At 38.9% G+C, this 15,336-nt stretch overlaps 1 protein-coding gene across 3 annotated transcripts in view; it reads right to left on the bottom strand.

Moving 5' to 3' along the window:
* The window catches only part of SLC25A21 (solute carrier family 25 member 21), a 462,844-nt gene that overhangs the window by 42,881 nt on the left and 404,627 nt on the right, over positions 1-15,336 (bottom strand). For all 3 annotated transcript variants that reach the window (XM_081155130.1, XM_081155129.1, XM_081155131.1), the window contains exons 4-5: positions 8,061-8,127; positions 2,246-2,305 (exon numbers count right to left, since the gene is read on the bottom strand). In XM_081155130.1, the coding sequence (XP_081011256.1) occupies positions 2,246-2,305; positions 8,061-8,127 (127 nt within the window). The remainder of the gene's footprint in view (positions 1-2,245; positions 2,306-8,060; positions 8,128-15,336) is intronic.

The following is a 15,336-nucleotide window of genomic DNA, read 5'->3' as shown; positions in this document are numbered from 1 at the left end:
ACCTAAGAGGGGAAAAAAGCCAGTGAGGAGTAAAGAACAGACAACTCTTATCAGGAGTCTCTAATTTCTTCAAGTAAGAGACTAAAAGAGAAAAGGGACAAAGGACTGTTCTATAACCTTAGAAGGGGAGGCAAGGATCCAGAGCTAGGAGGTTTGGGTAGGTCCCGGTTCTGCCACTTACTGGCTGATTTAGACCAGAGCTGCCATGTACATTAGTTTGTGCACAAAGGTGTGTGTGGAGCTTGAATTCCAGCCTGCACCCCGCTTGCCAAGCCAGAGCCCTAGAGAGGCATCAGCTGGAATAAAGGGGTGCCTTTTCAAAATCCACATTAAGACGCCTTATGTGCTAGCCTCAACTCTGTGTCTACATCACTGAATATTTTATAAACCACAGTTTTCTCATCTTTAAAATGGAGACAATCATATCTAATCTAAGGTTATTAAGGTTGTTGTGAGGGTTATTACGAGGGCCAAAATCATGTGGGAAAGCCCTTTGTAAAGTGCTTTACAAACACTATTCTTTTTGTTGCACATATAGGTGGACAGGAAGAATGGCGTTGTATACAGATTCCAGTAACTAATGATACTTTTCTTTCATGCCCCTTCATTACAATTTTAAACATGTTTGTATAAGGTAACAGACCAAATATTTTATTCATGGATCTCGGGCTTCCATGATGGAAGCCAAAGGCAGGGGTTAAAAATACTAGTCCCAAACTTTTCTGACTGAAAAAGCTAAAATCCAGATGTTCAGGTTTTTATTACTATATGCAATCTTCCAAGTAATTCACTTTTTTGTTCTATAAACTCAGCTACATTTGCTGTCGAAATAGTGTTCAGCAGTCCCTTGTCAAAAGGATTGATCAGCTATCAGCAGATCATATTACTTAGATTGTTCCAGAGACCAGCAGTAACAGTTGGGTTCCCAGCCCCCTCAGCTTTTCATGTGAGAGCACCAGGGACATTTAATGGCTGTTTTAAGTGTCTAGCTGTATCAAAAAGAAACTGGAATAAATGAGTTCAAGAAAAAGGGAAAACTGTATACAGTTCGCATGCATTCGGTTATGGTAGCTGGAGTGGCCAAATGCTTCTCTGTTTCAGTCCCCAAGGGAGTTGAAGGAACTGCATTTTCTCACATGGTACCAATGCTCCACACAGGAACAGCCAGCTGGTCCTCTGGAGACCATATTTTATTGTCTTTTGTTAGAAAGGTTTTAAATTCTCTTTTTAACAAGATGTTTTCAAAGTTAAGAGTGACATTAAGGACAGACACCAAGGAATTAAAAAAATAACTTAGCTAATTTTAGGACGCATGCTACCACTTCTTTCATATGAGGCCACCTTGTTTCGGTAGGAGGCTAGACAAGAGGTTTCTTTGTCATAACACTAAGCCATACAATTAGTTTTCTTAATAGGATCATTCTAGAAAAGGGACATGCATGACTGTTTAAATAACAGATACTTCTTGGACAGTCTCTTTGGCAGAGTAAATATTCTGAAATGAATCTTTACAAGTAAAGTAATAAGAGTTGAAGCTCAGAACACTGCCTCTCTGAATGTTGAGGTACATTTTAGCAGGCAGGCTGGGGGATTTTTCAATTGGAGGGCTAACTCAGACTTTGTTTTGTTCGTTCTGCAGATGTGAAGGGAGAAATTAGTGCATTTGCTCTCTGGGGCTCTTGTTGCACACACATATATTGTAGAACCCACTCGGTCAATATAATTTAACTCGTTCTGTGAAAAGTGGCAAAGCCACCAAAGAAGGGAAGGAGTAGTGCCGGGAAACGTTCAAATCACCAAGTAATTTTCATGTAATAGTTGAGATGTGTCATTGTAAGATCACTATTCTCCTTGACTATAAAAGACTCTTGAGTTCGCATCTGTGACCTGCCAGGAAATAATTTTAGGCAACTTGGCTTTTGCAGAGATATGTGCAGTAGGTAAACATGCATGTTTTGGCTTTAAAAGAGTTTTTGACAAATGTACTCTTTACTTTACATTCTTGACCATATCTCATATGAGCCTTTCTACACATATCATTATTATCATAAATTCATTACTGGGTGCTATAAAATAGCCAAACTGTAAGTTATTAGGAAGATGGCTTTCAACAAGTAGCTGAACACTGAATAACGCAAATTCATATTTTAGCAGTTGGCTTTGGGGAATCAAAAGACTTTTTGTTTCCAGATTTTGCTTTATGAAATAACACACACGCTCAAGTATAATAAATATTCTCACTTACCAATGCTGGTGACAGTGACATATATCCTAGCAATTTCTTATACTGCTCAAAGGTGAAAAACTGTGAAACAAAACCAAACCCAGAGATTTATAACAATTTCCCGCAACAAACCCTTTAATTGACTCAAATTTCTTTAGTAAATCATTATATTAACCAGCATTAAAAAAAATGATAAACCATCGAACACAGTTTTTAATCTGGTCTCGGGTAGTTGCTATTGGATCTTACTTTAACATTCGCATTTTCAAATCCAGCTATAATAACCTACAGAAGAGCTGATGGAACCCTTTATAGCAGTAAATGAACCATACAGCTTCCATTTACCATGACCATTTTCAGTTTCCCCAGACATCAATAGACTTCTTTTTGTATGGCAGTGATTCAAAATTATAGGCATAAAGACCTGAAATCTTTGGTCTCCTCTGTTTTCTCTATGAATTGCCTTCCGAGTGAATGCCTAATTATCTAACTGATTTGAAAAAGACATCCACTTCTCAGCTTCAATGTACATTTGTATTGCTGTGTATCTCTACTGTTCCATGAAATTTCCCAATACTCAGTGATGATGAGGGTGTCATTATCAACTAGAAAAGGACCCAATGATGTCATTTAGTCTATCCCTGCTTAAAGCCGGACTGTCCTCCACCTGAGCAGAAAAGAGCTGCTTGTTCCTTCCTTTAAAATGTGATGATGATGAAGATTTTGTTGTTTCCTTCAGTAGATGATGTTTAATACAATTTTTGTGAAAATGAGTTTCTAGCGAGACAAATCAAATCAATCACTTTGTATAACATACCCCAAATACATTTTTCTCTCTAACCTTTTTGGGTAACAACTCTGCTTGAACATGGTGTTTTGCTCCTGGGCACTCTGTTAGGTAGCCACAAGGGGCTCTGATAAGGTACTCTCTTAGGTTCTGCTAGTCTGTTTCTCGAGACCCCAGAAATGGCATGGGTATTTTGTGATCACATGTCTTCTACTCTAATACTTTTTAACCCAGTAAAATGAAGCAAGAAAAAAATATAGATTTGGGGGATCAAATAATACTCTACTGTTAGAAAGAGGTAGTTCTGTGGTGCAGACGTGCCTCAAATGAGTCTTTGGGTATCCCAAGAGTCATTACATGGCCAGATAGATTTTCATTCTTTTAAAGACCCATGAACTATTTTTGTGTTATGCTTCTTTAGATTAACTATGTTGTAGACTTTTCTAGAAATGGGATTCATTCATTTACTCATTCAACAAATATTTTATTAGATGCCTTCTGTGTTCTAATAGGCACTGGGGATGTAGCAGTAAACAAAGAGAATCCCTGCCTTCTTGATCTAACATTGCAGTGGATGGTGATAACCCTGAAACTATACCCTGTGTTACAGTAATCCCACCAGGGACCACCACTGTTTTGATGAGAGATGCACTAGAAACCATTAACCATGGAAGGAAATGCATTATAGTTTTGAGCTTTAAAGATAGTTTATTTTTTCTTCCCTTTTATGGTCATCAAGGTAACTGTTTTTGACAATTACCTTGCTGGGATTTTGACAGGAGCAATCCTGGGCCTGAATCCTGGTTATACTACTTAGCTGTGAAAGCATGGGTGAGTTCCCTGGCCTTTCTAACCCTCAAGAATACAAAACTCACCTTTTAGAGCAGTCCTTAAATAAGAGCATTTAAGTAAAATTTCCTGACATGCTTGGCACATAGGACACTTTCAGAAAATTTTAGTTTCCATTCCTGTCTTCACTTTGGCTACTGAAGGAACCTAAATGCCTTAGTTATGTATTTGTATCACTCAGGAGAGCCTCCTGTGGTCCAGGAAACAGGCTAAGGTCTTAACATGTGCTCCTGCGTTTAATCCATTAAACATCATCAGGTCACAGTTCTAATACAGCCGTGATTCCCATTTTCTAGATATATGTCCTGTAGTTAGTGAGTGGAAAAACTGAGATTCCCCCTAATTCTAGCTCCTAGGTCTGTGTGTGCTCTTAACCACAGTACTATACTTGCTCGCTGCTGAGCTGTGATCCTTAGTGGTTTGGAGAGAGATTCTCTGCCCTGGAGTTTTCTTGCTGCTGAAGTCTCCTTGCCTTTCCTCACCCTGGGAGCCCAGAGTGCCTCAAGGCAGATTTCAAACTTTTTTTTTACCACAATCTACATAAAAAAATATTTGCCCAACACAGATGCATGTACTCACATGCATGTACACAGTGCTTGTGTATTTATAACTGAAACAAAGCATCATTATAAAACAATATTTACCTCTTTACTATGTGTAACTGTTTCTATTCTATTGCATTAAAACAATTTCTGGTCAAGACCCACTACATCTAGTGACTCATTAAACTGATTTCATGGCCCATGGTTCCCGACCCACATTTTGGCACCACTGCTCTAAGGGTTCCTCACTGGGTTCAGGGAAGTTCTGGGAGATGAGGGACTACACAAAAGGCGTCACTACTTGTTCCCTTCTGGTGTAAAGATGTGTGTGTGGGTTTTTCTGACTTTCTGTCATTACATTACTAGGAAGGCAAACCCCTTCTGAGTACTCCATTCGATGCCTTGTGCATTTTGAAGCCTCAGGTTTGGCTGGTAGGAACAGGTACTGTTCTCAGCCTTGTGTGTCTAGGAGCACTGTTCCCTCTAATTCACTGGACGGCTCTTTCTCAGGCCTTGCTAGTTTCCTTACATGCAGGCACTGGTCAGTTCTCAGCTAAAAACTCAACGGGTCCCTCTGCAGATCTTCGGAGTTCTCTCTGTGTGCGGCTCTCTCTTCTCTGGTACTTTGTCCAGTGAACTCTAGCCGCCTTGCCCTCCCCAGCCTCTCAGCTCCTTCTCAACCCCGGGAATCCACTGGGCTCTGTCTATATTTCTGCCTTATAGCCTGCCCCTGGGCCTGGAAACTCTTTCAAGGCAGTGAGTGGAGCAATCCATAGAGCTCATCTCTGTTTCCCATCTTTCTATCCTTCCTTGTCTGATGTCGGTGTCTTAAAATTGTGCTTTCATATTTGTTCATTTCTTGTTGTTGCTGTTTCAGGCAGGGGAGTAAATCTGGTCCCTGTTATTCCATGTTGGCTGGAAATGGAAGTCTTGGCCTTCAAGAAATTCTGAATAAGAGATGTGGGAATTTTGGGGAACAGGACAGGAATGTCTCCTGTTATAAACCCATAAATCTTCTTTCTGTTTTTCTTTCTATATATTTCATTTACTCATGTAATGTCCATTGAACATCTGCTATGTGTAGACACTATAACAGGTATAGGGACAGTGGTTAGCAAATAGCCTTCACAATTTATAGTCTCTCATGAACTTGGTTAGCAATGGGTAGTCCTTGAGAGTCTGGTCACGGAAATATGGTGTTTCTAGAACTGTGATGCTCAAGACTAGACCCTGGAACCTGGAACACAGCGCCTCCCATTTCTGAGGAACCAGCTGGTCTCTTTCGAGGTTTCCATGTCCTTTTGCTAACTGAAATACTATTTGTCTTAATTTTTAAAAGAGGAGGTTTCATTTATTTAGCATCAATGAGTCTTATTATTTTAATGATGAATCTTATTTCAAAGAAAAAAGTACAGAAAAGACTGAACATTGTTTCTGATTATAGTAATGATTGTAACTGACATGTCAGTACAAAGGACAATCCATATCCACATCCATATATGTATGAAGTATTCATAGACCATATATGTGTATATGTGTGCATGTGTGTGTATATACACATGCACAGATATATGGTAAGGTCTGTGAATATTTGTTCTGAAGTAAACTTTGATGACATGCAATGAAGCAGTTTATGATGTATGAAATTGTTACAATCAGATGATTGCTTTCCTCACAAGTTCTAAGATAAATATCTATAAAGTGAATGTTTTCATAAACTGTGTTGAAAAAATAGTGCTATCCATCTGGCAAAGATACACTTTTAACTCCAAGTTATACTTTAAAAAGCCAACATACTTACCATATGTCTCAATAATTTTAAGGTAACAACTACTTGAAACAAGATGTCTGGGACACATATACCATAGCCAGTTGCCCAAAAGTTCATCTGTTAACCATTGTTCTGGCAGGGAGCATTGCTTTCTTTTGAATAGAGGCTCAGTTTTGTAAAGCTCAACTTTTTTTTTCTTCTGTAAAAGACTGTTCAACATTGATAAACCATAATCCTCTTAAAGTTTAACTGGTCTCCAATGTATAGTATTAAGGAAAAGTATTCCAGGAAAATCTTTAATTATAATTTACTTTATTTATACATGTAAAATACTGAACAAATGAATATATTATTCCATGGAGACAAAGTGACTTTCCTTTTGGACAGGAACTCTGCTGTTTGTTTATTTGGGCAATCTTTTATCAAGTGAAGCCATTTCATAATTCAGTTCAGCCCTCTTGTGTATTTTGGTGAACTTTTTCCAGCTTCTCCACTGAGATTCAGATCCTCATAATGAAATTTGTATTGAGGTAATAGTATAAAAATCACAGAAACTATGGCAACAAAGAGCATGAATTTATAGAGAAAGTGTGTTTTAAAGCTTGTTTTCTGAATTCTAGACCTGAATTAAATTCTATTAAGTTACTATTTTGACATAATGTAAAAGTTTGGTGTCTCTGTATATATGTGGTATTTTTATCAAAAATTTGAATCTAGTTACCCTCTTAACTTGCTGAGTAAAAGTATATAAGCTGCCCCTTTCAGGAATATCGGGAATATGAATTGAGTAATGTATGTGAAAAAGAGCTTTGTGTCATTAGCTGGAAAGGAAGTCTTTCAGCGTAAGTTTATATTATCCTTACTATAGAAAGACAAAGCCATATTTAGTGTTGTCAGCGGTGGGAGTGTGGGGGTCAGTGCCAGTCAGAGTCACTGTGATGAAGACTTTTGTCTGAGAGAACATATAAAAAAGTGATCAGATTAGTTCTTCCTCCCTCGGAGGTCCTGCCAGACCTCTGTGTTCCTATCCAGATACTGAACTGGTAAGTAGCACATAAACTCCATAGTTATGTGGTTGAGAAGATGGAAGCAGGGTAATGGAAGTAATAATTTTATAAAAACCAGAATAGAAAATTTTAACAGAGGATTGGGATAATGAAGTTAGCATGCCAAATAAATGTGTTATGTGAGAATCATATCAAGAAAATATAGTGTATTATTTTGCTCTGTTCCTAAAATGGGAATGATTTAAAGAGAGAGGCTTTTCTGTCTCTCCCCTCTCTCCCCCCCCCCTTTTTTTTAACAGCAGTCTTTTTTTTAAAAGAAATATGTTTTTATTGATTTCAGAGAGAGGGAGAAGGAGAGAGAGAGAGAAACATCAGTGATGAGAGAGTCACTGATCGGCTGCCTCCTGCATACCCCCTACTGGGGACCGAGTCTGCAACCAGCCATGTGCCCTGACGGGGAATTGAACCGTGACCTCCTGGTTCAGGGGTGATGCTCAACCACTGAGCAACACAGGCTGGACTCTTTTTCTTTAATAATAATTATTGCTTTGTAGGAAAATTCATGAATTGCTTTGAGAAAAAGTCCAAGCTACTTTGTGGTTGCTGTGTTTTGACTACATGAATTTCATTTACCTCTGTGCTTTTTATATAATTTCCCTCATTAGAAGGGAGTGTCTTTACCTGGAAAAAAACTCCACAAGCCAAAATTTGATTCATCAAGTCTAATTATAATAAAAATCATGCTATAATTTCTGCATTAACAATCTTATTATCTATGTTTAATTCACATTCATATCCCACAGGTTGTTGTGGGATGTTTTAACACTGAGGTTATCACTGTAGTCTATTTTCTCTTGGTGGGAAGGCATACACTACTTACCTTCACGGCTCTTTTTGGTGTTTCAGCCAATATGGGTGGTAGAATTCCCTTGTAAAAACCAAACAACCTGTTGGAGAAATAAAATATTTTATATAAAGAAATTAGAAAACAGGAAATTTTGTCTCTGTTTATAGATAAAGCAACTAATCTTAAAGTATTCCCAATTATTCAATGTAGCCACCAATTTTGAAGTCCTCCATTGTTTTATTATTTTTAAAAGATTTTTTAAATTGACTTTTAGAGAGAGAGGAGGGAGAGGGAGAGAGAGAGAGAAACATCAGTGTGAGAGTGAAACATTGATCCCTGCCTCCTGCAAGCCCCCTACTGGGGAATCAAGCCTGAAACCTGGGCAAGTGCCCTGAGGGGAATTGAACCAGGAGCCTTTCGGTGCACAGGATGATGCCCAACCAACTGAGCCTCACTGCCCAAAGCTCTTCTTTTGTTTTAATTCTAAAGTAAAGAGATTATGAATACTGCATTTATTAACATTGTTCAGAAGAAGAATAAATGACAAGGAGACTGGAATCTCTTAGGTAAGTTGCTAAATACAACATGAGTTGTACCTTAAAGATGAAGTTGATTCTCCTCAATATAAAGAATCTTGAATTTACTTTCTTAGTTGTGTGGTAGGTAGCTTCAAGCTATTTATAGTCTTGCATTTCCTCCCTTATGGTAACTAAATGAGGTTAGGGTTATACCTGAGCCCACTAGACGCAAACTTTCTAAGGTTAACAAGGCGATTAAAATCTCAATTTTAGCTTTACTAACACAAGGGACCTAAGAAGCTCTTTGGCCATGGGACTTGGGCTCCTGAGCTTGTCCTGATTTGTTATAATTTTTTAACTTCCTTAATAGAGATGGAGTAGGACATAGAGTAGGTCAGGGACATATGTTGCTGACAAGAGGAATGTCAAACTCCCTTGCTGATATGCAATTTCACAGGGTCTGGACAGTTATTGTTGCCAATGTTGAGGAGCTTGAAACATATTCAGATGTTTTCAGAAAAAATAATGAGTAGATATGATAATATTTATAAAAAGTTACCACTTATTTCATATTAGATTTTAAGACTCAAAGTTTTAAATTTGTCTGATGTGAAATCTTTATGTATATATATGCATGCCACACCCTCATTTTAAACATGGAAATACATAAATAGAAGAGAATATCCTGCATTATTTTCAAAATAATCAGTTTTCCTGATGAACCTATAAATGACTATAGATAAGGGCAGGACTCGGTGTGTCCCTATGTTGGGATGGTAGGATGGCCAATTTACATGGGGCTGGAGATTCTTTGATTGACCCCTCAAGCTTCACTCCAACTTCTTCAAATTGGGTTTTGCTTCTAGCTGTGCTTCTGGAGCAAGAAAGTTAAGAATTTATTCAGACTAACCTACTGTGCTACCCAATCCAACATGGTGACCTCTTGTTCCTCCTTAATGAACTGGCTTACACGGCACCCTTCAGTGAGGGGAGCAAAAGGCTTGTCTTACAGCTTTTAAGCTGTTAGCTCCTTGAGGGATGGGTGTCTGTTAGAGTGCTCACCCCAGACTGTGCATACGTGTGCATGTGCATGTGTGCATGCGTGTGTGTATAACTCGAACACAAATGTTTGTGAGGCATATGAATTTCATGGAGAAGGAGAAAGGAATCAGATGAGGCCCTGCTGTGGATTCACTCTGCCCACTATTTTTCAGTGAGTGGATAGTACTAGCAGAAGTAAAGCAAACATGTGCTTTGAAGAACTATGAGAATTCACAAATTCCTCCCACCCCCCCTCCTTCCAATTACTGATGCCTGAAATTCACTTGTAAAATTTAAGTACCACCACTCTTTAGCATTTAAATTTCTTTATAGATTAATTATTATATACTTTTCAGTATGAGAGTGACTAAGCATAGGTTCGGTCTTCCCAAAAGATAAATGTGGTTTTCCTGAAGTTCTACGTTCGTAATGAAGGGGATTATTAGTTCTTTTCTTTCTGTGCTGGTTTTTCCACATCTGGAAAATTATGCCTGGTTATGGAAGGGGTGGAGTTAGGGACATTTAAGTAACTAAAGCTTCTAGAACAGAGTGTCCTGGTTAATCGAGGTACTTGAAATTCCACATGACAGAGAACAGTTACGGGAAGAACAGTTGCTCAGCCTGAAGAGGAAAGATCATAGGGAGAAACATGATAATAACATAATGGATCTCTTGGAAGGGGAGTGTGTGGGAAAGAGATTAGACTTGTTTGTTTCCAGGTGGTAGAACTAGGAGCAACAGGTGCAAGCAACAAGGAGAGACATATTTTTGTCCCAGTAGGAGCTTAATACAAGGAAGTAGTCTTAATATCTAGAGATAGACTGGGCTCTCTTGAAAAGCGGTGAGTGCCCGTTTATGGTGTGTGGTCAAGCAGTCTGAATGACCACTTGTCATGGATGCCAGAAATGGGATACACACAGTAATAGATGGACTTGCTGGCCTTCCAGGTTGGTCTCCTACAACCCTCAGGTTTTGTTATTTTAAGAAAAAGAACAAGAGAACATGGGAAAATACTTTTCCGAAGAGACAGACTCTGCTTTACTTCAAACTTTTGCCTAAAGTAGAGCACTGCTTCTCTGGAGGACAGAAGTCTTATAAGTAACACAGAAGGTCTTCATTTAAAAAATGATGGGAGAAAATATTAAAAAGAGGTGTAAGGTAGGAGGGAAGAAAGGCAGCTGGGAGAACCATAAGGATTTAATCTGAAAAGATCTGGGAGGTCCAGAGCCCTCTGCTTCATGTTGGCAATGCTTCCTTGATGCGCTCTTCTTCCCTTCTCCCTGCTCAGTTCCTTTCATGTGCAATCATCCCCCCCCCCTCCCCCACCGCCTCCAGCCATCCCACCATCCTGAACTTTCTAACAATGAATGGATAGCTTAACGGGGAAATTCTCAAAGACCATAGGCAGTCTTTGCTGGCAAATGGGAAGCTAGAACTACCTACTTCCTTGCAATGTATTCACAGATATTCATGCAATAGTGAACATCTCTGGAATAGTCAGGCTGGCAACACTTCTGGTAAGAACTGCCCCACCACATTTATTTTTAACCATGGGAACCAACAGATTAGTATTGCTTATAGGCAGTGGTTGATTGAGCGCCTCACCAAATGGATCCAAATGGTATCTCGTCTCTTTGACCCAGTTAATCTGATCCAAATTAGACCTAGCTGAGTTCCCCCTCCAGGATTTTGGAATTAGAACTAAAAAAGCCGGTCTTGCTCTGTGTGGTTGAAGCTCTATAAAGCTAGAAAATCAAAGGCAGTTTTCTGTTATTTGAAGGAAGTCAATGTGCATTGATAAAATAGAAAGAAGCTACCATTCAAGGAAACAGAGACACAAGGTGACAAAGAGAAACCCTGGTACTGTGAGTCTGACTCTGCTGCCAGGATTTATTTAAGCCCAGTTACATCTCAACACTTCTTGAATATTGGCATTTTCCTTTGCTTTTGGTTCCTTGAGATACCCAGTTACATTTAATATACACTTCATTTTTTACTTAAATAAGTTTGAGTTGGGTTTACTACTTACAACCAAAAGTTCTAGATTCAAAAAGGAAACCTCCTGGCACCTGCAGTACCTCAGTTCCATGTCCCTCTCACATGAAGGCACTTTTTGTCAATTTACATGGGTCCTTGGGCCAATCAGAAGAGACACACCCTAAATCTGAACATGAGAATGTAGGCAAAAGCTCAAGCTGATGAGCTATTTTTCTGACTTGATTAGAAAATTACTGAAAGTTTTTCTAATGTAAAGTATGACATACAGATTCTGAGAAACAAGACGGAATTGTAATGTTTTATGAAGAACATACATTTTTGTCTGCTGAAGAACTGACATTTAGATCCACATGCACTGTTCATTCTGCCAAATTTTTCTGCACCCATGTAGTATTGGCTTGAAATACAGAACACTTAGCTTACCGGGACAATAACTAGGGAAGTTAAGAGATTTGTGACACCCATATCGACATGCTTCAGACGGCTTACTTCTCAAGAAGCAGATTGACCCTTGCTGGATCAACAGAAAGGGGGTCCTAATGTTTATGTAGCATTCATGGCAGTTCTTTTCCTGAAAAGAAAGTAAAGCCACCACTCTGGTTTCAAGTTTTGATCCACATCAAGCCAGTTGGAGAGCTCTTTGGAAGAGGCACAAGAACCAATGCCAGACCTCCCATATATTGAAGTATAAACTATATAGCAACCCTCATGTTTTGTTTCTCAAAGTTGTTTCTTCTGAAAGCAATGAGTTTGATTTTAACTATCATGTGTAGGGAAATGTTAACTTGGATGTTTATATACTTTTGTTGATATTGTTATAAGTAAAAATAGCCAAAATTTGTTGAATGCTTACTACATACTAGCCACTCTGTTAAGAATAAATATATGAAGGCAAATGGACATATTTTAATCTTATTCAACTCCCACAACAAGCCTTTGAAGTAGGTATGATGATGTTCTTTATTTTGAACATCAAAATAAAGTGAAGCCTCAACATCACATCATCACATCACATCACATCACATCACATCACATCACATCACATCACATCACATCATCACATCACCACATCACATCATCACATCACATCACATCACATCACATCACATCACATCACATCACATCACATCATCACATCACATCATCACATCACTGCCAAATAAGATACAGCGACTCAAATTAAGTTCATTGTCCTCACAGTCCATGTCCTTGACTACTGGGCTACACTGTATTGCAGTTTTTCTTGAAATAAAGCTACTTTTATAAACACTTTTGAAAAGTTACTTCTGTTGCAAAAAATGTCTTGTCACTTCTTATTTTAGGAGGAAGCAGAAATGGCAACTAAAAATCAGGTTTCTATTCCATTCCACTCAATTCTGTTCTAAAGTAATGTGAAACACTACACGCATAACTGATAGATTTGGGCTGAGATGAAAAAGATCATTTTTTTTTAAAGCTTTTCAGTTGTTGATTAAATATTTTCTAGTTGGATCAGAATGAGAGAAAAAAAGGAGTCCCTAAGATAAACCTAGGATAACTTTTGCCCTTAGAGGCACACCGGGATAATTCTGTCAGTGTGGGAGAAAGACAATGCTTCAATAACATGATAAGACACTGAAATACTAATACTAAATATTAAAATAAAAACTTTTATCCAAGAAGTCAGTGGAGAGCTCTGTTCGTTGCTCACCTAACAGATACCCCTTTAACCTCCTTGATTCCTAGGGTGCAGATGCAGGTATTCATCATCCCCTATGCTGGGAAGAAAGCCCTTCTCCAGTCCAGGGGATGAAGCAGAATTTTTCAAGCCCATCATGGTGGTCCCATTCCTTTTCTAGTGGAACCTGTCACATACATTAGCATATGACCCAAACTTGGCCCATGAGACCATCATGGGGGAGGAATGTATGCTGTAAGAAAAAGGCACATGGGAAGAAAAGTCCCTCTTCTTTGCTGGATGTTGTCCTAGCTGCATGAAGGGCCTGTGCACTGTATTGCCCACAATACAGGATGGCCAGCAGAAAGATGGAAAGGACCTGAACCTTGGGGAATGAATTAACCAGTCTTGGTATCCCACCTCCGAATGTATGATTATGTGAAATTAAAAACAAATATTTACTATTTGAGCTTTCAACTGTCTTCTATTAACCTACAGCTAAAAATATTCTGATACAAATAGCCTTTAACACTCCATTTCTGAAAAAGTCTTAAGTCACAATTCTTAAATAATAATCATAGCAAAGATAGTTGTTAAATGTTAAACAAAGCTTTTAGGGGGAGACTGTAAGAACCATTTTAAAAATGGTTTTAGATGATTTCTTTGAGGAGCCCACCACACACTAAAACCCTATTCCACTAGGATGATTACCTGTGGGAGCCCCATACCTCAGATGGAACGTGGAGAAGCTCAGAAACAAATATGACGGTGGGGTTTCAGGTCTCTAAAGCCATTAGATCACAATGGTTCATATACTAATGAGAGTTGTTCAGAAACATAAGTAGGCACAGAGCACTACAATATTGGATCACATTTGTTTTTAATTGTATAATCAAAACAGACCTTGTATTACTTATGTACCTCTATAAAATGAAGATCAAACTGCACTGCACGTGTTCTCAAAGACGCAGCTCACACACAGATTATTTGAAATACAGATTTGTGCCAAACCTCACGAAATAATTTTACCCCTCATTTCCCCCATCTTCACTTTACAGTGTGAAGCTATTTAACATATTGGGTGGCTCCAAGATCATAGACCAATCAATGGAAAGATGTTGATTGTATGAAGCAAGGAAATGTGGAATTTCCTTTGAGTTCAAGTTTGTGTCCCATCTTGGTGGTTCATTTACAGCCAGTCAAACCCTTGAGGAAGCCTTCCTGCTGGCTCTCATTAGCAGGCTCTGATCTTAGGTTACCTTGTTTAAGTTCCAAATTGTAGGCATCCGAAGAGGCTAGAGATATCCTTAATTAAACATTTTGTACCTGACAACATCTTTAGTCCATTTGGATGGCTGAAAAAAAAAAGTTACTTGCCTTAAGTCAGCCACTGAACTCTGAAGATTTTGGTAAATAGTGAATAGACGGAAGAGTCAATATTGGACTCAGGCGCAGAAACCAAAAAGGAGCAGAAAAATTACATGTGCTGTCTGTCCCTCCTTTCCCTCCTCTGAGTTGGTTTTGCTGTTCTTTTCTTAATTTAGAATGTAGAAAAGCTTTGTTTGGAAGTCATGTGTACCGTAGAGTTGGAGGGCTCCTCCAGGCCAGCTGGTCAGCAGGGTGTTGGGGTGAGAAGCAACAAGAGGGAATCTTCTCCTCATCACAGCCCCAGGAGGAGGGGCAACTGTAGCTGCTTCACAAAGACCTTTAGGGGGACTCATACCCTGCTGTCCCTCAGAAAGTTTATAAAACTCAACTGATAGATTCCTGAGAAATGAGTATCAGGAATCCATGAATAAATTATCTTCCCACATAAGAGAGAAAAAGATCAATGTACAAATCTGCTGCCCATGGAAACCAAAACTTTCCCTGGTTGTTGGAGAAGGGCTTTGGGGCCCAAACTGCTAAGATTCATAGCCTAGGTCCAGCAACCATCACACTAACTGCCAGATCGAGATGCACATCATCCGAGCCTGGAAAGGCCAATCAGAGAAATAATTTCCAAGTTTCAAAGCCATTTTCCAAGCCACCTGCAGCACACTCACATGCAGCATGAGAGGATGCTTTCACCTGGATCCCACTTCTTTGCCAAAAG

This window comes from Miniopterus schreibersii (assembly GCF_964146895.1).
Source record: "Miniopterus schreibersii genome assembly, chromosome: 1".
In the NCBI taxonomy this organism is placed as follows: Eukaryota; Metazoa; Chordata; class Mammalia; order Chiroptera; family Miniopteridae; genus Miniopterus; species Miniopterus schreibersii.
The sequence above is the reverse complement of the archived record's forward strand: the minus strand, read 5'-3'. Positions and strand labels throughout refer to the sequence as shown.